The sequence below is a fragment of the Gilbertella persicaria genome (assembly GCF_025201335.1).
Source record: "Gilbertella persicaria strain CBS 190.32 chromosome Unknown B0P05scaffold_53, whole genome shotgun sequence".
NCBI lineage: Eukaryota > Fungi > Mucoromycota > Mucoromycetes > Mucorales > Choanephoraceae > Gilbertella > Gilbertella persicaria.
Window position 1 is genome coordinate 82,917 of NW_026252014.1, and position 24,294 is coordinate 107,210.

General features: G+C 38.2%; 6 protein-coding genes across 6 annotated transcripts; 3 read left to right on the forward strand and 3 right to left on the reverse strand.

Moving 5' to 3' along the window:
• Window positions 1-4: 4 nt before the first annotated feature.
• On the reverse strand, window positions 5-1,815 carry B0P05DRAFT_591099 (uncharacterized protein; the record flags this gene model as incomplete). Its single annotated transcript, XM_051582871.1, has 8 exons — window positions 5-59; window positions 101-270; window positions 315-512; window positions 554-793; window positions 842-1,166; window positions 1,208-1,289; window positions 1,336-1,588; window positions 1,657-1,815. 8 exons carry the CDS (start codon window positions 1,813-1,815, stop codon window positions 5-7), a joined length of 1,482 nt encoding a protein of 493 aa, XP_051430783.1.
• Window positions 1,816-2,457: 642 nt separating this feature from the next.
• On the forward strand, window positions 2,458-4,200 carry B0P05DRAFT_559148 (mitochondrial carrier domain-containing protein). The gene is made up of 6 exons (XM_051580224.1): window positions 2,458-2,614; window positions 2,663-2,732; window positions 2,789-2,809; window positions 2,872-2,970; window positions 3,028-3,677; window positions 3,727-4,200. The coding sequence occupies exons 1-6, from the start codon at window positions 2,565-2,567 to the stop codon at window positions 3,755-3,757; spliced, it is 921 nt and encodes a 306-aa protein (XP_051430784.1). The 5' UTR covers window positions 2,458-2,564; the 3' UTR covers window positions 3,758-4,200.
• On the forward strand, window positions 4,181-4,752 carry B0P05DRAFT_640938 (nucleoside diphosphate kinase; the record flags this gene model as incomplete). Its single annotated transcript, XM_051583757.1, has 3 exons — window positions 4,181-4,390; window positions 4,442-4,628; window positions 4,673-4,752. The coding sequence occupies exons 1-3, from the start codon at window positions 4,247-4,249 to the stop codon at window positions 4,750-4,752; spliced, it is 411 nt and encodes a 136-aa protein (XP_051430785.1). The 5' UTR covers window positions 4,181-4,246.
• Window positions 4,753-4,909: 157 nt separating this feature from the next.
• Window positions 4,910-7,595, reverse strand: B0P05DRAFT_559154 (uncharacterized protein). Its single transcript, XM_051580225.1, has 2 exons — window positions 7,238-7,595; window positions 4,910-7,190 (listed from the first exon to the last, which is right to left on the reverse strand). The coding sequence occupies exons 1-2, from the start codon at window positions 7,498-7,500 to the stop codon at window positions 5,024-5,026; spliced, it is 2,430 nt and encodes an 809-aa protein (XP_051430786.1). The 5' UTR covers window positions 7,501-7,595; the 3' UTR covers window positions 4,910-5,023.
• A 1,920-nt stretch (window positions 7,596-9,515) lies between these two features.
• Window positions 9,516-12,646, forward strand: B0P05DRAFT_575018 (uncharacterized protein; the record flags this gene model as incomplete). The annotated part of the gene is made up of 8 exons (XM_051581617.1): window positions 9,516-9,596; window positions 9,644-9,748; window positions 9,802-9,858; window positions 9,905-10,012; window positions 10,063-10,152; window positions 10,220-10,925; window positions 10,979-11,757; window positions 11,825-12,646. 8 exons carry the CDS (start codon window positions 9,516-9,518, stop codon window positions 12,644-12,646), a joined length of 2,748 nt encoding a protein of 915 aa, XP_051430787.1.
• Window positions 12,647-12,733: 87 nt separating this feature from the next.
• On the reverse strand, window positions 12,734-24,221 carry B0P05DRAFT_591104 (uncharacterized protein; the record flags this gene model as incomplete). Its single annotated transcript, XM_051582872.1, has 9 exons — window positions 12,734-13,183; window positions 13,225-17,695; window positions 17,744-18,541; window positions 18,590-20,604; window positions 20,655-23,465; window positions 23,517-23,589; window positions 23,641-23,969; window positions 24,023-24,136; window positions 24,183-24,221. The coding sequence occupies 9 exons, from the start codon at window positions 24,219-24,221 to the stop codon at window positions 12,734-12,736; spliced, it is 11,100 nt and encodes a 3,699-aa protein (XP_051430788.1).
• Window positions 24,222-24,294: the final 73 nt, after the last annotated feature.

Sequence of the window (24,294 nt, forward strand, 5' to 3'; positions counted from 1 at the left end):
TATTTTATGCTTTTTTCTTAAGGTCAGAATCAACTGATCTTTTGCTTTCATATGAGGACCTTGCCAATCAAATAATTCAGGCAAGAAGGTAGTGTGAAACCATGATTTATGAAACACGGTTGCTTGAATCAATTTGGCAGGTATCGCACCGTCTTTTTCAATGAATTTTGTTAATACATCGCCTACTTCAATTGTATCTACAGCATGGTGATTATCAGCTGGCACGGGTAATTTAAGTGATGTGGGCCAGGCTTTCAATGTATGATCTACCTATATAAATCATGAGTAAGCTTCTTTTTTGTTGTGTACGTTACACCAAGTTCTAATAGTCTTTTTCGAACAGCAGACACAAACAAAGATGCATTGGGTAAAGTAGTACAGTTCAACAATGCTTTTCCATGGATCTGAAGGACACTCGGTATTTCGAAAGACATCATTTGATGCAGCATGTTGATGAATAAAGTGCCCATACGCTTATTAAGGGTTCGTATACGTTGATGCACAAAGAGTGTCTATACAATCATGAGTCTTTAATGTTATTCAAATTACTTACATCAAACCAGCTAGCATAGGTATAGCCAATAAAGGGGTGCATGTGTTCTAGAGCTACTTGAGCCAACTGAAGAAACATAGCTAATTCATCTGTATCGTCTTTTTCTAATGATCTCCATGCTGCTTCATTCAATGTCTCTATAATATAAGACACTCTCACTTCCACTTGTCTATCTGCCACTAGCTGCTTGCATGCTGCATGATACATGTAGAGTATGAGTGAGATGTCGAACTGGTTTTCCTAAAGCCATGACATGAATCATCTTATGTTTGCCCATAACATGCTTACCATGGCATGTAAAGAAAAGAGATGCGAAACAAAATCTGACATATGTGTCGTGGATTGAGGATTAAATTCAAAAAACCAGGTCGACATCAAATGAAATACAGGTAATTTAGCAAGTAAAGCATCGTATTGTTTACTCGAGAGTTTGGATTGTGGCATAAATAACGTTTCCTTGACTTTTCGTAATTGTTGATAAAGACTGTCTTGGGTTGGGTTCAATTGCATGAGTTGTATCAAGATAGATTTCAATTGATTTGAGTCCATGATAACATGATAATATTCAAGTATATACCATAGTCTTTGGGTATGTTCTGATTTCATAACACCACTATAGCATAGATTAACTATATTGATGTGTTTCGTATTGACACTTGCCTCCAGTCAACAAGCTGCTTTCCATCATGATAAAAATAATCGTCCAATGTCTTGGTATCAAGTGCACGAATATAAGCTATTTCATAAGATATACAACACACACACACATATATATATATTACCTTGAATAACATGTCTTTCTTCAAACGAGATCAATTCACACAAGACTTGGTCAAGTCGAGGTATTTGAGAAATTAGAGGTTCGAGTCTTAATGCAAGTACATCTAATTGTGTAGACAGGCTATAATAAACAGAAAGTAATTTAGGCAAATGGCCTGCATGATGTTTGATAATATAATCGATAAATTGTCTTGAAGAAAACGATATATTATTGTACAATTGTTTAATGCATTGAACAAGACGGTCCGTATCTTCCTGTGGCATCATGTTACGACGGGTGCTAGCTTTTTTTTTCTGTAGCTTGCCTGAAGTGTCGTATTGACAAGTCTTAAAAAATCTTGGGCTAAAGTAATGGTGGTAGGTGAAGGATCAGGTGTGATCGCAAAGACACGTTTTTGTTCATGGAAATGAAAGCTTGATTGTACTCTGTCTTGGTTTATGTTTGCCAAAGTTCTTTTACGTGTGGGTTGAATACAAGGCATTAAAAGAAAAGAAGTAGAAAAAAAAAAGAAAAAAAAATAGTTGTACTACACTATGCTTTTGATAGATCTGCATGGATTTAAACTTGTGTTTGGCATTATTGTAAGAGACATTTGGAGAGAGTCATATAGCTACTTTGGTAGCAAAATGTTGAGGGAAGGCCTATAATAGGTTTTATGAGTTTTCTTGCCATATCATTCGTTTTTTGCTGAAGTTTTTGCTAAAAGCACATGTATAATATATATGTAAAAGCGGTTATTTTGAGTGCTTAAACATGCTGATATCTTCATTATTCAAGTCGTAAAGTCGAATAAAAGCGAGATATTAGGGTTTTAAATGAAGGACAAAGGTAAAAACTCCTTCGAAATTTTTTGATTTTTGGTCATTTTGGCCAAATTCAATAAACATGTTAGAAACGCAGTTCGCGTATCAAGCACTGTCAGAAGTTCTATTTCTTTTATGATTTCCCCCTAGAAATGACCACTTTTTCTTCTAGAATATTGTCGATAATGATCTTTAAAGATACATTAGAAGGTATTCTTGTCTAATAAATACTTTAGTTGCTAAATTATCTATCAGCTTTTATATGTCTCAGAACTACACCATACAAAGCATAAGATTGTGACTCCTTTTTCCCACCTAGAACGACATATTTGTTTCTTATCATTATATATATATATATATATATTTGTTTTCCTTCGTTTCTTTATCTCTTTCTTTCTTTCTTTTTTGTTTGTATTTTCTATATACTATGTCGTCCTTAGCAGCAGAGACCATTGATATTACTGAAATCCAGCCTGGGTAAGAGCTAACTCGAATGGATCATGATATTAAAACTCATTTATAAAGCATGTCTCAAGCCGTTAAGGATTGCATTAGCGGTACAGTAGGTGGCATTGCTCAAGTACTTGTTGGTCAGGTAATGATGTGCTGAAAATACATCTATGAATCTTACATCTATTTTTTTTTTCATAGCCATTTGACACGGTGAAAGTCGTGAGTAAAAAAAAAATTTGAATGCCAGATTTTAAATCAGGGGAAACTAAATCAAACAATAGCGTCTACAAACACAATCTACCACCAATCCTTTATATGCAAGTATGATGGATTGCGTACAAAAGACGCGTGCTAAAGAAGGTGTTGCTGGGTTTTACAAGGTACAGTATATTATTATTATTTTTTGGAATGAGCGAAATAACACATGTGGATTTAAGGGCACAATGACCCCTTTGGTAGGTATTGGTGCTTGTGTATCTATTCAGTTTGTTGTTCTTGAAGCAATGAAACGTCATTTCAACAGCGTCAATAAGCCAGGCGAATTTCTTAGTAACAGTCAACTTTACTTGGCAGGTGCAGCAAGTGGTGTGGCCAATTCGTTTGTGTCTGGTCCTGTAGAGCATATTCGTACTCGACTTCAGGTCCAAACTGGTACTGGTTTCAATGGACCTATTGATTGCATTCGTCAAATCTATCGTTCATATGGTATTGCTGGTATCTACAAAGGTCAAGGCATTACTATGGCTCGTGAATTCCAAGGCTATGGTGCTTATTTTTTAGCTTATGAATACCTTGTGCAAGAAGCTATGAAAAAGAACAACTTGGAAAAACGTTCTGAATTGCCTACATGGAAAGTATGTGCGTTTGGTGCTGCTGCTGGTTATGCCATGTGGCTCACAATCTATCCTATGGATGCGATCAAGTCTAAATTACAAACAGATGGCTTCACTCCTGAAACAAAGCAATATTCTTCTGCACTAGACTGTGCTCGTAAGACTTTTGCTAGAGAAGGTGCTGGTGGTTTCTTTAGAGGTATTGGGCCTTGTTTGCTTCGTGCTGCACCTGTTAATGCGGTTACTTTTATGGGGTAAGAACTTGATGTGAAGATTGCTCTTTATTCACTTTGTTTTCTGTAGCTTTGAAATGGCCATGCGTGTTTTGTCCTGATTGTGTAAAATTGTGTATCTAAATAGAATAGTTCTTATCGTGGGAAACTCTACTTAAGGTTTGATACGAACATTGATCAGATTTATATTGCTATTCAGGAACACGCTTAAATTTTTTTTCTTTCGTTTGAACAGCATTAAGTGATGCTCTTTTTTTCTTCGCCTTACAAACAAGAAAGCACTTTATTCTTTTTGATTGAGCCCCCGCTTTATTTTTCTCCAACAATCAAAGTCGAGTTGCGTATACTTCGAAATCAAATAATAAAGCTGCTCTACAACATTGAATATAAATGCCGAAAAAGCTTAATTTGTTTTGAATGATAGCACTACGTTTCTAGAATAATTCTTGTCTTTGGCTAAAGTCAAAAAAAGACAATCACATTCTTGTTGCAAGTTACACAGAGTTTGACTCTGAAGGGAAAATTTTTTAAAAAGAAAAAAAAATTTTTTTGTTGTTTTTTCTCTTTCAAACAAATAAATTTTATTCAAGATGGAACGTACTTATATCATGGTTAAGCCCGATGGCGTTGAACGCGGTATCGTTGGTGAAATTATCAAGCGTTTCGAAAATAAGGGTTACCAACTCACTGCTCTTGAATTGATCCACCCTACTGCTGAACTTCTTGAACAACACGTAAGAAAGAACATTATGTAATTCAAAAGCTAATTTTAATTGGGATATTAGTATTGTGATTTGAAGGGCAAGCCTTTCTTCCCCTCTTTGATCGAATACATGACCTCTGGTCCTGTTGTCGGTATGGTCTGGACTGGTAAGGATGCCGTCAAGACTGGTCGTCGTATGCTCGGTGAAACTAACCCCTTGGCTTCTGCGCCTGGTACCATCCGTGGTGACTTCTGTATTGAAGTTGGTCGTAACATCTGTCACGGTTCTGACTCTGTTGAAAACGCTGAAAAGGAAATCGCTTTGTGGTTCCCCGTGGTGTCAAGACTGTTGCTCGTTCTCACTCCATCCACTCTTTGTTCTATGAAAACTAGGTTATGAACCATTGGTTTGAATTGAATAAAAAAGATTGTATAAATACATATCCTATTCTTTTTGGGAAAAAAACGACATTTTATCTCAACTGGATATTGTACATTTTGCTTCTGTTAAACCTGCTAAACGCTTTATGATGAACAAGACAGCTTTGTATATTTTTGAACTATTATTTATTTAAATTAAGTTTTGGTATAAATTAACTTGAAAGGGAAAAAAAAGTAAGAGAAAGAAAATAATAGTTTTGATTTAAAAGAAGGGTGAAGTCGTTTAGAGACCACCGAGAAGGCCACCGAGGAGACCACCAGCAGCACTAGTGGCAGAAGCAACAGCAGAGGTAACTGGAGTGGGGTTGACACCACCGAGGAGACCACCGAGGAGACCAGTGACAGCACCAAGAACACCACCAACACCACCAGTGACAGCAGTGAGAACATTGCTGATATCGTTGCCAAGAGTGGGAGGAATTTGGATGACTTCACTAACAACACCTTCAAGAAGGCCACTGATACCACTGACGAGAGCGGAGGGAACATCGGCAATTTCGCTAACAACACCAAGAGAAGGAATATTGACAAGGTCACCGATAGCACTTCCAACATTACCGATAAGACTAGGGAGATCACTGGGGACATTGATGATTTGAGTAAGAAGACTACCAACATCGCCAACAACGCTGACAACATCAGAAACGACGGCAGTGGGAACATTGACAACACCACTAAGGAGACTTTCAACACCACCAACAAGAGAAGGAATGGCAGAAGGGACATCAAGAATTTGGCTAACAAGACTGTTGGCATCACCGAGGATACTAGAGATAGGAAGAGGAACACTGGTCAAACCACCAATGATGCTGCTGATACCACCGACAAGAGTAGGGATGACTGGGGGAATGCTGACCAAGCTGCTGACAAGGCTACCAACACCGCCAATAAGGGAGGGAAGAGCAGTGGGGATAGCACTGATTTCATCAGCGGCGCTTTGAAGGTTGTTGACAAGGCTGGCGACATCGGTAGGGAGATCAGGGAATTGGCTGTTAAGAGCTTCAATGTTGCTAATAAGACTGGGGAGAACAGAGGGGAAGTTAACAACGCCGAGAACAACACTACCAACGTTGCTGACAAAGAGAGGAATTTGGTCTTCAAGGATAGCGACACCAGAAGCAAGGCTGGCAACTTGAGAAATAAGAGAGGGGTCAACGGAAGGAAGAAGGGCAACTTGGCTGACGAATGAGGCAACTTCACTACCAAGAGAAGGAACAGCAGCTTGGAAGTTGGAAACACCACTGATAAGACCATCAGCACCACTAATGAGGCTAGGGATAACAGAAGGAATAGCGCCAATTTTTTGGGCAATGCTAGCAACGCTGCTAAGAAGAAGAGAAACTTCGGTAGGAACAGCAGTGACAGTGATTTCGACATTTGCACCAATACCAACATCAAGGAAGAGACCACCAAACAAGTTGCCGATGTTAGCAATAGAGCTAATGAGACCTCCAGCATCACTGACAACGTTTGAAACAAGGGATGTGGCAGAGAAAATATTGTTGGCAACGGTACCAACGTTACTGGCAACTGAAATAGCAGATGAACCAAGGGAAGCAACATTGCTGGCAGCATCGGAAGCGCCGCCGATAACACTAGTAAGAGAAGCGGCAGTATCAACAGCAGCGCCACCGAGGATATCAGAAACAATGCCACCGATAATAGGGATATTACCTGCAACATCAGTGACACCACCAACGATACTGCTAACATCACCAATGATACCAGGGATGGAAGAGGCGATATTGGTAATACCACCAATGGCACTGTCGATACCACCGATAGCACTAGAAACGCCACTAGGAATAGTGACAGCAGGAGTAGTAATGACGGTTGCAGTGACAGGAGGAATAGCTGCAGCAGTAGTGGTGGTGGTGGTGGTAGTAGTAGTAGTAGTAGGAGAGACTGCAGTGGTGGTGGTGGTGGGAGAGACTGCAGTGGTAGTGGTAGTGGTGGGAGAGACTTCAGTAGTGGTGGTAGTGGTGGGGGAAACTGAGACACTAACAGAAGTGGTGGTAGTGGTAGTGGTGGTGGTATCAGTTTCAGTGGTGGAAACGGTAGTAGAAATAGCATTGCCATTGACGGTGACAGTTTCAGTAGCAGTAGGGATACCGGTAACAGTTACAGTTGAGGTAACAATTTGTGTGGCAGCAGTGTTTCCGTCAGGACTAGTTACAACACCAGGATTAGTTGTGGCATCAGGGGTATTTTTTGGTGGAGGGAGACTAGTGGGGAAGTCAGGACCGTTGCTTCTTTCGGGCTTTCTTCTACAGAGAGCATATCTTCTGGAACGACAGTCAACATTAATGCCACCGCCATTGCCTTCAGTACCAACATAAAGAGTGAGACAGCTACGAACTTGAGGATCAGTAGCAGTGTAATCCCAAGTACTATCAATAAAGTTAGAAGGATGTCAAGTTTGTACTGTCTGACTTACCCAATCCAGGCAGCAGAATCTTCACCAATACAGTTTCTAACCAGCTCGGTAGCAATGTAGAAGTTACGGTTCGTAATGCTAGCGAGAATACCATCACTACCACAAGAGCCATTAGCCATATCCCAGAAGGTCAAATCCTTGGCAAAGTAGTAACCATCGGTACCAGGGTAGTCACAAGTGTATCCTCCTTGTTCGGCGTCTTGAGCAAAAGTCATTGTAGCCATGCTTGCAAGCAAAGCTGCGGTAATCATATACTTGGCCATCTTTCTTTCTTTGAATGAGATATCCTTTAATGCGTGATAAATAATGTGGTTGTTTTAGATTATAAACCTCGTAAAAGGGTTGAAGAAAAAAAGTGAATTAGGTATGAGATAGAACAATCGAGTCGAATAAAAGACCTGATTTATATACTGTTTTTTTTTCTTGACTTTGTAGAATAAACAGTAGCATTCCACCCATGTTTCAGGGAACTTGTGTTTTACACCAAGAATAAAAAAGTGTATCTTTGCTAGCTATTCTGCTACACAGCTAAAAAATAAGATTTGACTTAAGGTTCTGTTATGCATTTAAAATATAGGAAATTCAAATTTTAAATGTGTGATGAATCAACGTTTCAGTCTTTATACAAGTTCAATATTAGCATCTCTTAAAGAGAAAGAAAAAGGAAATTATACAAGTACCACTTGAGAAACAACAGTATTATTTCTTGACGGATTATTGACAATAATGCATAAATCCTGCCATTGTCAAATTGAAATTCCACACCTTAAATTCTTGGGCGATCGTTTATTTTTTGTTGTGCCATCTATATAAAGTTTGCATTCTTTAAATCTTATAGATTCTGTACTTCTTGAAGCTGCTATCCGAAAGAGCACCTTTTGTTTTTATTTATAGGCAATATACCAACTTTATGAATTACGAAATAATAAACACATTCTTTACACTTTACATTTATGTTACAATTGAAGACTTCCTGTTAGTAATTACGGCGTATTAAATCAGTTTTCACTTTGATGCCAGATATATTTTTATTGTTGGATAAATCCGATAATTGTATGTTCAAAAAAAGAGGTAAATTGTTGATTGAAACAGATGAGTATAACTGTTAAATTCAAAGCTATGCCTTCGGTATATTAATGTTTTTCTTTTGTTTCTAAGCATGCTTGTATTGAATCGCGTAAATCTTAGTTAGAAATTTACCATTTGCTTTTGTATTTAGGAAGTTAATTCTCATTATAGGATTAGAAAGCGTACTATTTCTGGATGGCCCTGATGCGATTATAAATAAATAAATAAACCAAAAGAAAATCTTAAGCACGTGTCTCAACTCTGAAGCATAGAACTACGTGGCACTTCAACATATGCATACTAATATATTGTCATTTAATTCACATATGATAGAATACGATTGTACATTGGCATATAGCTGCAGTTGCTGGCTCCGTTATTGTTGTTGGAGATTTGTATACGTGAAAGAGATACTATTAATGGTATTTGATTGGGGAAAATTTTTTTAAGTTATCAAGACAATCAAGTGTCACAGAATTTCAAATTAATTGTAGACAACCTTACCCAAGCGATGATTTTTTTTTTTTTTTAGAAAGTGAATTGAGAAAAATCCATGGCAAATAGCTTGAAATATGTTTTTGAAAATAGCCTATATAAGTACTATTGTTATATTGCTCTGATCAACATATAACACATAATGCGTTGATCTTCAAATTGCAACTGCAGCTGTTTGATCTGCAACGAAAATTAAGAAAATAAGCCAAACAATCTTATCTCCGCATATGAAGATGCTATAGATGAAAATAGCTTCGGCTTCCATTTAAAGGTTATTGACTCCGCTTTCTATTTTTTTTTTTATCAAAAAGGAGGCGTTGTTCTTTTGCAAATTTACATATAAGCACACATAAAAAGGAGTTTATAAGGAGCTCTCAATAAACAGTATTTGAGAGAATAGCAACGAAATGTGATCAATAAAAACAAATGGTTTAAGGTAATACAACGTCAAGGTTGTTCAGGTAATAAAGATGAAATGATGAAATAATGTACAAGCGAAACTAGTACGAAAAGGCCAATTTGGCCTCGACTCCGCAACATTGTTTTCAAGGGCAATTGTAAATAGTCGAATGTTGTCTGTCTTTTGTTGATATCTCTTTCTCTTTTCCTTCACTTTCTTTACAAACTTCATAAACTAGTGTATGCTTAGACAATAGCTGTATACTCTAGTTCCAACACATAAAACTATTCCTTTACTTTCCTTTAAGATCATACCATGACTGATATTACCAACTTTGTTGCCGCATTTACTAAAGCCGAGCAAATTTACTTGGATAAATTAGACATTTTAAATTCGGTAAAGAGATAGTTTTGTGCGTGTAATTTTCTGAACAGTGAATATAGAAATTGTCTCCGCTTTGGGTAGAAGAAAAATCGGGTGCAACCGACTTTACTGACTTACTGAAACAAATACAAGCTATTGTATCTGTTGATAAACCATTTTATGAAGTAAGCTAAAAAAAACAAGCTTTTTTTTTTTATCTAACGATCATCTCTTACAGAAATTAATTTTAATAAATGATTCTCAAATCGAACTTGAGGATCTTCTTATGCAATGGGTAAGTAGTCGAATTATAAGACTGTTCCTAGTACTCATAAAAAAAGATCAAAGACATTAAATTGCCTTATGAAAGTTACGTCAAGTGCTTTATTAGCAATTTGAATCAACGTCAAGATATTATCTGTACATTGTCAGTTCAACAATTTTTAACTGTAAGCCATACATGCATGCGCGTTTTCCAGGCTAATTCATTGTCTCTTAGGATACAAACAAAACTAGCAAAAGTGTCACGCTTGAAAGTTTGTGCTATGCTCCTTTACAACAGATAAAAACATACAAATCCCTTCTCAACGTGAGTTACACTCCTCTTTCTTTACTCTCCTTTTTGCCTAATTTCTTTAATTTATTTTCTATAATAGAAAACCAACGCTATCAATCAATCAACTTTATTACATCTTCATCAATCATTAGATACTCTCATGAACAAAATCTCATTGTTACCAAAACTTGATCTGGCTGCATTACATACTCACATTGATTGTACACAAGTAATTGACTTTATCAGCGGAAGCCCTATCCAAAACTATCAGTTACCTGCCCTCTCCAAGGCCTTACTTTGTGATACATTCAGCTGTACAGAAATTGAAAAACGTGTACAACTTGTTTTGAGCGATAACAAGCTCATTTTTTGTACCATCGATGGCCATAAAAAATACAGCTTGTTGTACACTCCCATTGCTATAGAACACATCTTAATTCGAACCATACAAAATGATCGTGAACTCATAGGGGAGTATGAATTTCAGCTGTGGATAAATAAGCAAAGAATATTTACTATCAAAGCAAACTCAAAAGAGACTCGCAACATGTGGCTTGGTTTGGATATAAATAGCAGCTTGACTAAAGACAATTCAGCTTTATCAAATTGGATGTCTCTTACCGATACTGTTGCAAAATATGACATCAACCCAGCCAGTAAACAACCCAAGACGAGTACCTCTCCAAAGCCAATAATTCAGACAGCCAATATCTTTACTTTCTATACTGATCAATCTGGAGAAGTATCACCTTTGGTTTCTTCAGACGAAGAATCAGAAGATGAAGATAATGCCAAAGAAATTACAGGTAAAATCCATTATTAATAGTGCACCAAATTAATTTTCTGAATGAATTTGTAGATGACATTAAATCTCATAAGAATCTACCAATCTTGCCTTCTTCCCCTCTTTCTTCTTCAACCGATATGGATATTGAACAAAAATCTTTACCACCTACTCCAGAAATTACAACGATACCTGCTACATCAACAAGACCACCCATTGTTTCTGGTACACAATCTCTTCCAACTCGCAAGCACTCATTAAGCAATCCTCCTGTTCCTTCATCTGGAACTACTTCTCCTAATAGCCCGTTGCCAACAATTCGCACTGTATCATCTCATCAATCCATGTCCACTGCTCGACAGGAGGTGCCAATGCCATTATCTAAAGAACGCCCATCCTCACCTTCAAAGAAACCATCATTTATGCGCTCTGTTATCGGAGCGCTCTCCAATCGTGCTTCATTGCGCCCACAGAAGAGCAATAGTAAACTCTTTGTAAACGATGCATCTGATCCTCCTATAAAAAGCATTACTAAAAACTTGAGTGCAGTTTCACTTAGTCAACAAACAAATCAATCTGCAAATCATACCCGTCGTCATTCAGCTTCTTCTATGGCTGAGCCTCCTGCCTTGCCTCACCATCATACCTTACCTTTACCACACAGCCCATTTGCCCAACGAGGAAATAGTCATTCTGCATCATCTTTCACTAGTGTAAATACATCAAGTCAATCCAGCTTAGCCTCAACTCCTTCTCTAAGCAGAGCATCCAGTCCTGGTGGATCAATGACTCCTGTGCGACACCAACCATCTTCTTCCTCTTCTTCTGAAGATTTAGGTTCACCACCTAAAAACGTATGTCACATAATCGAGGTTTCTAAATGTTTTCTGTTTTCTAATTATATATATTTTTTTTTATTAGCCCGATATGCTTACACAAACAAATGCTATTAAAAGCGTCTTGTACAGCAATGATCAGTGTCAAGTTTTTCATTGGAAAGATGAATCATGGTACGCTGTTGACGAAGAATGTTTGTTGGAAGTCTGTCAAACTTTCAGCAATCGATCATGTATCACCATCCATATGAAAAACTCAAGACAATTGTACCTAAACGCCTGGGTTCTCCCGGATACTTTTATCATTCGTACCACAGAGACTGATCTGAGTTTGTCACTTCATATTGCGAATGGCAACCAGACATCGGATTTAGAAAACTATCTTTTCCATTGCCCATCTAAAGCCGAGGCTGACAGATTGACGGCGCTATTAGAGCAAATGCATCGAGAATCTGTCAAGGTCAATAACATCATGATGAACTCAGCAAATGACACATTACATGATGCTCCACCAGTTATGCTAGAAAAAACACAATCTGTTACAGAAGAAGAGATTGCAAAGTCATTCAAGCTAGTCATGCAATGCAAATGCAAGCTTTATGTTCAAAATGCAAGCTCAAAATGGGGCAGCTTTGGTAGTGTTTATATGAAGGTTTCACAAAATTACAACACAAAAAGAATGCATGTTGCAATGGAGTCGCACAAAGGTGGAAAAACAACCCAACTTGTCAGTGCAATGATCCAAAGTCGAAATGTAGAAAGATTAGGCCCAAAGCGTATTACTTTCCTGCTAGTGGATGAAATCGAGAAGACCAGTGTTGTCTATATGATCCAAGTGCGTGAGGAAAACACAGGTGATAAGATTATTGAATATACTAAAACCAAAAATGCTGAAAATGGCTGGTAATACAAATGCATTAGACTTTCAGATATGTAAACATTTTAAATATAATCATTTTGTGCAATTATATAATACAAGCAATAACTATACAGTTCAAACAATGCGTTTCCATAAGTAATACGACAAACTTGTAGCAAGTGTAATGATATAGTCCTTTTCGTCGTTTGTTAGTACGTCAATGTTGTCTCGATGCTTCTTTGAATTGATTGTAACAGTACATTTCCCCCCTAAAGTGTAAGCAAAATGGAAGAAAGCAGGAGTAGCTGTATTAGGAACAAACAACAAGACATGTCTTGTGTCTTTGATGTGAATTTCACCCGAAGCCATTATATAAAATAACTTTAAATTATCTAAGGCATCATTCCAGTTAATTCCTTTGAGCTGCAAAAACTTGCTGAAAGACGGATCGACTTGTTCCAGTTGAATAGGATTGAATTTTTTTGCAAGCTGTACTAAATCCTCGGGTGATTCTTGTGAAATGTTAGGGTGTATGATCTTATACAGTTTGTTCCAATCAGCCTCTCGTTGATAAAAATACAAAGCCTATCCATGTTGAGAATATTTACAAACAAATATATATTTACCTTTTTCATTATTTGGTGCATTTTTAGCTTTGCAGACTGAAAAACATCGTTTAATGTGTATGTTTCAGGTACCAACACTTCATTCAGAGGATTAGAGTAACGCTTAGGTCTTTCACTAACAACTTTAGACCAAGCTCTCTGACATCGATCTTTGGAGGTACAACGGTCCATTCCACGATAAGTAACAAGAATAAAATATTGTAGAGATATCTTTCTTGAGTATTCATTTTCTTTCAAGTCTGCTGCCATAATACGACCCACAAACTTTTGAACTGGATTTGAGTTCACTATATCAAAGCTTCCTTGTCTATGAACACCAAGGTTATCATGCCATTTCTCTCTACCAAGTAAATTTTCTGCTGGACAAATCATCAATGTGTGTCGAAAAGGTGCAGCCTCGTTACTTGATTCAGAATTTTGACTGTCGAATGATAAATCGTCTGAAGATACAAAACAAGCCACTGGGCTTTGGTCCACTTTCAATGTCTTGAGCCCTAAAGCCTTACCGGAGCTCAAGATCCAGCTAATCAATCCTTGAACAGGCTCCTCTGTAAGAGGGAACTCGTAGATACCACTTAATATACGGTTGCGTGAATAAATAGCTGGGCGATCGTAGACAGATGCTGTGTTCTTGATAATGCTCAGCATGTTTAAGCTAGGAGGTAGCAAAGCAACATTGTCTAAACTTCGCTGAATATAGCGCAAGTGAAAGTCATAGACAAAGGAGTTGACGTGGATACGCTGCTTGAATTGATCGCATTCACTCATAAAGGTTTGGAAGCTTTCTCTCCCTATCTCTTTGCGTTGATATGAATAAGGAGAATGTTGTAGGCGACCATAGCGACGATGAAGTGTATAAAGAGTAACAGAAACAAAGGCATCTGTCAATCTTACTTCACACATAATAGAACCACCTTCAAATACTTGTAACAAATAAACAACTGGAGAGTCCACTGAGTAATCTTTAGTAATCGTAAAACGGGACTGATATGCTTCCATTTCATCTGGTTGATCATTTGAGGGACCGTATACAATCAAGTGCATACCTATGCTTTCCAAATACGAAGCATATTCTCTCATAAAATCTTGAGACAGCTGTTCATACCAGGTAGTCATTTCTCGAGTTTTAGATACATTGTTGAACAGTTTTTCAAAACACGTAGTTGCTAATTCAGAGATAACAGTAGATTCTGAGAAAATTAGTGGTGTACGGCAAAAATGTAACAAGCGAGAAGCTTTTAAGATCTGCTTCAATTCATCTACTGTCATCATTTCGTCTACTGTGCTAGTGTGACCAGGTCCATAATATTGATCCGCCCATTTTGTGTATACCTTGAATGCCTTTTCATGTGCTGCTAATGGTTTTGCTCGTGCTAGATATACCTCTAAATAAGGTTCACCATGGCGCACAAGATAGTCACTATCGTACCAGTATTTGTTGTCTTGTGTAGATTCAACGTATACATCTCTTAGAACAGTATTAGCATTTGCTCCTCGAAAAGCTGTATAAACCGGGTCACTAGTAGATCGTGTCATATTGCACAGCCTTGCATTATCAAAAGCGTCTAGTGTTGATTGAGGATGTGACATTTCTAGCCCACTAAGCGCGCTACTACTAATTCTTGATATACGATAACCTGTAGTACGGTTTTTGTGCTCGTATGTGTTCCTAATAAGCTGTTGCAAGTTTTCAAAATCAACGACAATTGTTGTCTGTTTACTACTACTGCTTCGTCGGTCTACACTTTCAATGGTAGGGATAGAAGAAGAAGAGTCAGTTTGTACAAGTCTACTGATAGTATTTGCTAAGCTAGGGGACATGGTAGATCGCATACTGCTATTATGAATTTGCGACAAAGCACTATGTTGAAGCTGTGATGGCGCATTAAGAGAATTGTCTGGTTCCTGATATTGACGAGATAGAATAGTAGACATCGTATCAGAATGATGGAACAATCCAATTTTCTGATGGAGGATATTGTTGAGACCCATCTGCCTCGTTTCTTGCTGCATGACATTCTTATAAGTAGCATTATAAACATGGGTTGAGAATTGTTCAGAGCAATTGTAAGCATAGACAGTGAATTGAGATGAGTCCATAGTAAATATCATAAAACTATGTTGATGAGAAATATCTTTGTAGTCAGTATTACTGCTTCTCTGCTTGGAAATATGGTTTGGAAAGGCTTTAGAAATACTTGATGCAAGTGATTCTTGTCGACTATGCAAGCTAATACTGTCGTCCCTTCTGAAGGACTCGTTTTTGTGATAGCTAGTCGGTAGTTCGTCTTCTCCTATCGGATTAATGCTTCCGCTGCTTCCAAAATACATAACATTACGCCCAGCAGCTCTAAGATTGAAATTAGTAGCATCTGTCACTTCTGTACTACTTCTTCTGATACTGAGAGATGATGATGAAATGTATTTACTGTATAGCTCAGGAAGCCCGCTGACAATAAAGTAACGATAGTCTTTGTTATTGAAAGTAGGCGCTTCGATTAGTTTCTTTTTGTTTTGCTTATTAGGAGGTGAGTAAGAACTAGCAGCTCTACCGTTTGAGTAATTATTAACCTTGCTCAGTTGTAGATTGAACCGGCTAAATAAACTTTCTTCGCTCTTATGCATCTGTCTTGTGCTAAAATAATCAACTCCTTCTCCATGATCAGGCAAATACAGTTTGTATTCTTCGTATCTTTCTTTTTCTTCATCATCATCAAAAACGCAAGTAGCAAGCTCTGCTCTAGCTACAATGGGTTCCAAAGACGGGTGAATCTCTGTGAGATCTAATTTGAGCTGCATGATAATATTATCAAAGTACCACGGTGCTAATTGAATAGTATGTGACATTTTCTTGACAGTTGAGCTTTGCCATTCTGTAGCCGTATCCAGAGTGTATAAGAGTGAATTCGCTACAAGTTTAAATTCGTCTGTTTCTTGTTGTTGTCTAGACGATGTTACGCAACAATGCACTAGATTTTCAACAACATAGTCACAGATACTCTGCTTGAATGCTTTGTGAACGTGATGGTATATATGCTCCACACCAATTTTGCAATGAGACCAGATATCAACACCAAGAATAAGTTTTCCATCGCTCAAATCTTCAAAATCAGAAGTCAAGCATGATTTTAACGAATCGAGATTGAGCTGATTATAATATTCATTTGGAGCCATACCAGGATAGCTTGATGTTATTTTACTGTAAGCCGAATCATCTTCATTTAGGATTGACAGGCAAATACCAGCCACACCTTCACCGACCCGCTGCTCGAATGGTAAATATGTCCCCGGCGCTCGATTTAAGTAATTGTAATAAAAACATAAATCCAAACAGGACCAGTCTTCAGAAGGTAATTGGTGCTCGTTTTCGTCAAGTATCTTGATATGACCTTGTTCATTGTAATTGTTATACCTCAAGTCATGATGGCGCCTGATAAATGCAGATAAATAGTTGGAATGGATGACATGTAGTGACGATTCACTTAAAATGTTCTTGCGTAAAATCTTTACGAAATGCACTGTATTACTTATCAGAGAAGGTAACTTGAGTTTACAATGAACGAGAGGTTCTTTTTCAACAGGCAAAATAAAATCAATATCGGCACGAGAAAGTCGAGAGTTGGGATTACGTACTAAGAACTGTTGTACTTCTTTCAGAGTAATTTCCGAAGTGATACGAGCATCAATCATGTCTACAAGTCCATCTATAATGTAGTAGTCCAATTCAACACCGTGCACTTCCAATACAAGCTCTCTCCCTTCAAAGCTTCTTAAGTTGGCCTTTTTTCCGCCTACAGGAGATATAGCAGGCACTCCTGCATCTGTCAAGCTAGGACTGTGGTGTGGACTGAACTGCTGACTTGACATACTCTCTTGTGGCGAAGGCTTGTTGTATACATATGAAGAGTGACGCACACGTGTACAATGGGAAGTGCCTAGCACTTCACTATCATTGGGGTTGTTGATCAGGAGCGAGGAGCCATAGGGTGACTCTGGGTTTGCAGCGTAATATCCGTCGTCTTGGTTATTGTTGTTATTATTAGTGCTAAGAAAGGATTGGTTCATGCTGTCAGAAAGTGTAGCACTGGATTGCTGAACAGCATTTTCTTCAGAAAGGAAAAAGTACAACACTGAGTTTTCGTGGGAACATACAAACATACCAGCCTTATTTCTCACAAGAAAAGGAGGAAGTGTATCTGTCATCAGCTTGTTGTAGGCAGTGTTGGGCGCAATTCTCCAATGGAGCGGAAATCGTTTAGTGTAGACAATGTCACAACTAAATTGACCTGGTACAAATTTCTTGATTGGTGAGAAAGCTGTCTCTTCGCCTGAAGTTGACAAGATATCAACAAGGTTATTGTTGTTTTTGCTGTTGCTACCGGAATCATATAGGTAATCTTCTTCTTCACTGGATTCATCACAGGAAGAATAAAAAGACTTATCTTCATCAACTGATGTCAAAAGGTATTTACTAAACGAATTAATTACATATATAAACACTTGATTTACTATTTTTTACCTGCACAAACGAGTATTATTTAAAGACTGCAAGAGGGAGAGCTTGTTTGTCTTTTCCATCACTTCATTCACCATGGACTTTGTAACACGTATGATTTCTGAACGATTTACAAACTGCTGCATTTTAGAATAAAAATAAACCTGAACGTTCTGTGCTTGAGGGATCAGCAGTAACCAATACAGTTGTGTTTTTGCAGTTCCTTCATCTTCTTGATTTTTATCAATCTCTTCCTCTTCAGAAATCTCGGGTTCTAAAATGCTGATGCCTAGTCCTTGACAAAATTCATCGCTATCTTGTTCTTCATCACTAATGTGGGTTCGGTCAATACTGGGCTCTGTAGTGATATTTAGTCCTTCCCCATCAAACAAAGAAATGCCATAATTTGTATCGTTATCTTCCAATTCATTATCGTCTCCTTGATGACTCAATATAGTGTTGGAGACTCCATTATCGCTTGCATAGAAACAATCTCCTACACGAATTAGACGGTAAGACGTACTATCGTGTTTCTCAAGCTCTTCAAAGAACAAGCGGCGGCTTTCTTTTTGATTCTTGACAAATGCTAAGGGAATAAGCATGGTTGTTGGAAAATCAACAAAGGGATTTTTCTTCTTGAGTTGAGCCTCAATATACCGAATTACACTTTGAGTGATTGGACCAGAGCGAAGCAAGCCATGCATGATTTCTTCTGTAAAGAGCCAAGTGAGCCGAGCTTCTGTTTCAACAAGTGCATCTTGTTTATCTTGGCTTAATGAAAGAAGTCGATCACGGTATGTTTTGTCTACATCTAAAAAGGATCTTTTATGAAATGAGTAAAATTTATCAGTGTAGCTGCTGATTACTTACGATTGATGATGCATTGTATTATCAGAAGGACATGTTGGTTGATGTGAGAACGAAGTATCAAGAGGATCATAATCCGATTGTGGCAGACTCATGCACACCAAGTGTAACGTAGCAGTTGTTCCGTCTGCTGAATCGACCGGTGATAGATGGGTACCTATGGATTCTGGTTCAAAGCGATATTGTACACCATCCTCTGTTTCTCCCTCATATGAAACAGGTAAGCTCTTTAAAGGAAAAACGACTTCTTCATAACCAATACCAGACCTGTGTGGCTTTCTTAGAGTACAGTCTAATCGAATGAATAGAGGATTTTGTGCACACATGACCACATCAGCTAAACTGCTAGGTTTTTCACCTAAGGAGAGAGACAGCCCTAATTTTTGACCAGCTTTTGCGAAAGGAGGACGATAACAATAGACATTACTTCGCTCACTATTGGAGATGATGACCGGTTCAAAATAATGGCCCAAGACAGAAACAAAACGTTGATTTGCTGATATCAACTCTTCTTCATTTGTTCGCGATCGACGCTTTAATAAAGCTTGTATATTGAGATAGCCAGTCAAATCAATATCTATATTGGTCTCGTCACATATTTCTAATACTTTCTCAAAGTCTTCTGAGTCTACAGCACGACCGTGCAATAAACAAGTGAAGATGGACTTTACAAAGCTTCTTGAATACACCTGTGTGACGTCTTGCATTAGTCGAAGCGTTCTATCGGATAAAGAAGGTTCTATGGAGCTATATCCATATGCCAGAGTAGGTCTGAGAGTAGATTTCAAACTCTCTAGCCATTCTCTGTAGGAATAGGGATCCATCAAAGTAACTTTAACTGCGTCTTTCTGACTACTATCTGCTTGTCTTTTACATTCAAACATTGTCAATCCCATAGTATTAAACAATGGTGGATCGCAACTTCCGCGATCCAGTTTGACCAACCCTTTCACAATAGCATCTAGACGAGGTATCAATATGACAATAAACGCAGAGGGATCAAATATCTTGATAAAGCAGCGCAAGTCTCGAAAGTTTTGAGCAGTATACAATGTACTTTTGCTAACACACAATTCTGGATATTTAAGTAATTCTTTGATATGAGTATACCAGAAGTTGTCCACAGGCGTCTTGTTTAATGATATGCTACGATCTGTCACGGCAAAAAGCGATTGCTCTACATAATAATGAAGGAGAGCAATGTCTCTAAGAACAGGTCGAAGCTTGGAAATACTATCTTTTTCGGCTGAGAATAATTTATCTGGTCGGGGGCAAGTGCAACTGCTAGTGCCTTTTTCGTTTTGCCAAGATAATGGAGTTTTTACAGAAGTGGGCAATGGCGAACCAATTGGACTAAACTTGGATACAGTTCTTGAGCGAGTGCCTGTTACTGTAGAGGAGGAGGAAGGAGTTCCATTGTTTCTTCTTCCTCGTAAGTAAGATACAGTAGCCGTAGTATCAGGGCGGATGTCATTGACGTTGGTCTCATGCTCTTGCTGTAAGCTTTCTTGCTGTTGACCAACAGCAAGCGATAAATCGTTCTGAAAGCTACTTGAAGATGATTCTGGGTGATAGTGTTTACTATAATTAGGACAAGGGTACAAGGCAAACAAAAATGTCCCTAATCTTAGTATAGAAGACAGATTAAACACAGCATTACGTTGCATCCATTTGACAGATCCACGTATTTCATCTTCAACTTCCATTTGGTTCATCAAAGCCTCGGTTACTGAGGAAGAATAATTTGATCCAAAACTATACACGGCATCGAACGTGATGAACTGAGAAATTATCTGTTTATCCTCTTCGAAAATTTCGATCTTTGCATGATTACATGCTCTAAGTGTGGATTCATCCGAAATAACAGGTTCGACCCAGATCTCAGTAGAAATACGCTTTTTGGACACATCCTTCCAGATAAAGTATTGCATAGCATAGATACTACTCATATCATTGCCATAAGTTACTTCTTTGTAGAAGTGTGCAAATAATTTGTTGCATGATATCAAGTTCCACTCCTATTCATAGGATTAAACAATGTCTCCTCTTTTCATTTTACTGTATTTACCTTGCTCAAGCGCGTAAACATTATATGGTCAAAGGCCATGTTAATAACAGGTGTAGAAAAATGACCATAGGGATGCTTGTCTTGATGTATATCTTGCACATCCCAGTACCATGTTGATCGATTGAGATAGTTTCTGACTATAAACTCGCCTGTCAATGACAATGTAGGATAAACATACCAAAGAGACTTGTTGCTTGGTGTACTATTTTTCTCCGACTCAAATTTGTTACTATCATTATATGCTAAAAAGTGCGAACTATCGCGCATAAGCAATGTAGAAAGAGGACGTTTTGATAGCCTAAAACCAACAGTCGAATCGAATTGTTGTTGTTGTGCGTCATTTCCAGAACTATTAGGAATATTGAGTGGCGAATTATTGGTCTCTGGGAGTATTGATACCATTTGGTGCTGATCCTCATTGTCAAGTAAGCACTGTAATTCTCCCGTAATCGCTTGGCGAAGTGATGCATTGGCATTGAAAAACATAATACGGATGTAAAGCACTCTTTGTGTTTCTCTTACTACTCGTACTTCGCAAAATTGAGGAACTATGTGGCGCTTTGAAGAAGAGTTACTCGGCGAGAGACTTGCAATAGAGCGTTTGCTGCCTTCTACAGCCTTTAATTCTTCATGAAGATTCAGAATCTTAATATAAACTTGTTGATCTTCGCTCATAAACGTTGACCATTTCTCTAATTTTGCATAAACTTGATTGATTGTAGCTTGTGCCTCGTCAAATTCATTACTAAATTGTTGCTGTTGCATTTCTGTACCATTCATATAATAAGATGCCATGTTGCAAGCTACAGAGCTTCCTTGCAATATCAAGTTGAATGAGCTTTCATCATACCAACACATATTGAAAATACGTAGCTCAGACCTTTCCAATTTTGCCCAGTGGGTGCTAAACTTCTGAATATAGCTCAACTGGGCCGCCCATTCAGCAGAGTTGGCTGATTCAAATTGATGCGAAGTAGCCAATATGTTACTTCTATCTGAAAAGTTGAATTGCACTAGTTGCTTCAGCATGCTATCTGTTTCTGCTAGCCGTTCCAATAACCTTTTCATCTTGCCTACTTTTATTAGCCCAGGTGCTCCAGCTAAGTCAACTGTAGTATTGCCTCCTTGGACAGCCATCATCTGGCTTCGTCTTTGAAACGAATCCCAATTATGCAACATGTGAGAGAATGTTGAAGTCGATTTTACGACAATCTCGACCTTAGGTGCACGCATGCAGTTAAACATGGAATCGTCTTTAAGTATATGGGGCTCTTCAGGTATGTGTAACAATCTATCTTGTGAGGTTGAAATGGACTTGAGATAAGAGCGTAACGAGGAAGTCCATAAGGACTTGATGGAGTATTGTACAGTAACGTTTGGTTGCCACCTTAATACAAATACAATCAACACATTTTGCTTCTTCTGAAAATTAGTCAATCCTTCAGTCGATAACTGCTTCGTAAGCCCGTTGGAAGATTTGGAACTGACAGGTTTAACCTCATCTGTAAAAGAGACAGAATGGAGCACGAATCCTTGTCGTAATCTTGCGCGCATGAAATGCCAGCACTCTGAAGGCAAGAAATACTCTTTAAACTTTAGTCTTCCCGAATCTTCCATAATGGGTTTAGACATCGGATCCCAAGGAAACGCCCTTCGACCCCAATGAGATTCCATCATCATTGGATTAATAGACGTTGGTCCAGATATTCCGGCAGCGACAGAAGAGGATCTATCCATGGTAGTTGCCGAGTCGTTTTCTGGAGTGTTCGAAGGTACATTTACGTTGTCTTTGCTTTTGCCTGTGCGTAAAGCCTTTGATGAATCAAAATATATTTCTTTGAGCATATAGCGGTGATGGTAGATGTTGGGCGGGGCTGAAAAGACTCCAAGCTGTTCATCCACTATGGGAGGGCAGTACTCTGCAAACGTGAATACACCATTAGTTGTACTGGTAACGAACTCCAGTATTTCATTATCAGGCACAAATCCGAAATTTAAGCCAGGAAAAAAGCATTTATCTTTTCCGATTTGAATTACATTACAAGCAATGTTCTCTGCTACCAATTCTCGAATTACTGATTCATCTTGAATGTTAGATTTTACTACACCATCTGTTAATAGTACAATTGAAGGCTGACCATCCTTAGGCAACAATTGGAGAGCAAACAAACCAGCTCGTAGAATATAAGCAAGTGTGCTGCCTGTTTTACCTACTCCCCATGTGTCTTTTGTCTGATGTCTGTTGCTATTGCCTGAAAGAATGCTTCCATTGGAAGTGGTAGAAGAAGAGTGTCGATGATGGTGGTGATGATTTCTATTATGTATGCCTGTGACATTTGTTTTTGTTGTGGTATTGTTTATGGTATCTTTTCTGGATTGTTGTTTTGAAGGTATTGTTTTAGTTCGGGGATAAATGGAAGACTTTGATGACATTACATTGGCAACAGAGGTCTTGCGAGACTGTATGCTTTTTTTGGTTGTAGAAGGTGTTGTAGGTGATTCAAGAGAAGAAAAATTCGAATCAGCACTATCTGTCACTGATTGGGCATGGTTGTCTCGAACATCTAACTCGTACCCCACCTTCAATCGCCTCATGATTAGTTTCTTTCTGAATTTGCTTAAATCACTTTTAAACGCATCAATTCCCTCTTTCAAGTTCTTCAAAACGGCATTGGAATTATTGACTGATACTTGGACGTTTTGCATTAAAACTCGCATTGTTGGATATTCTGCTAGAATAGGTATTACGTTCATATTTGATCCGAATTGAGAGCACTCTGCAATAACAGTGATTCTGACAATGTTTTCCATCTAATCAACACAAATTAATGAACTCCTTCTGCGTATTAGCATAATGCTTACTATAATAGGAGGTGATGCATCAGACACATTCAATTCAAATGGTTTAATGAGCCCATTAATCATATTCTCAATTCTACCGTTAGATGATTAGCGTTACTGATGCTACCCTTAGACGGATACTTACACACTAAATGTGTCCCCAATCATGACATTTCCTGTGTTTGTCTCAATTGTAGCTAAACTTGAGCTCAGATCGATAATAAAGACCATACAGTGTTCTTTTGCGACTTTTAGGATTCGAGTTCGGGGTGTGATGACATACATTTTATCATTTGGTTGAGCGCTTGGTGCAAGCTGAGTTGAGATAATAGCTGAAGCTGGCGTGCCTGCTTCGTCAGTGATAACAGGAGATTTAACTTGCTGCTGTGGTGTATCTAGCTGTTGTCTAGAATCTTTTCTTTTTCTGACCCAAGCAGGCCTTATACCTCCTGACAAGTAGAGTAATTGAAATCCCTATATTATTTTATTATTAGATATAACTTAAACTTATGAAAAATGCATTTTACGTCGTATTCACCAGTAGTCAAAGGTCGAAACATATGCTCGAGAAGCCACATACCCTCCGAAGAGTTAGAGTGATTCTTCCCGAGCAAAATAGCCGTTCGAGCTTCTATTAATTTCTACAAAGTATGAGTATCATACGAACAAAGTTACTTGTCGACTCACCTTTATGTCTGTGGTGGACTCACTTTCGGGATTAGACATATTCTTATCAAGAACTGACAATAGCTGACTTGGTAGCAAACTACGAAAAGTTTAACTTGAAAGATCGCCTTTG

Bases quoted from the DNA above. Each gene is read 5' to 3' on its own strand.
- B0P05DRAFT_559148 (XM_051580224.1), top strand. From the start codon at position 2,565: ATGTCGTCCTTAGCAGCAGAGACCATTGATATTACTGAAATCCAGCCT. The intron at 2,733-2,788 runs GTAATGATGTGC...TTTTTTTCATAG, and splicing joins CTCAAGTACTTGTTGGTCAG to CCATTTGACACGGTGAAAGT. The intron at 3,678-3,726 runs GTAAGAACTTGA...TGTTTTCTGTAG, and splicing joins AATGCGGTTACTTTTATGGG to CTTTGAAATGGCCATGCGTG.
- B0P05DRAFT_559154 (XM_051580225.1), bottom strand. From the start codon at position 7,500: ATGGCCAAGTATATGATTACCGCAGCTTTGCTTGCAAGCATGGCTACA. The intron at 7,191-7,237 runs GTAAGTCAGACA...CTTTATTGATAG, and splicing joins GATTCTGCTGCCTGGATTGG to TACTTGGGATTACACTGCTA.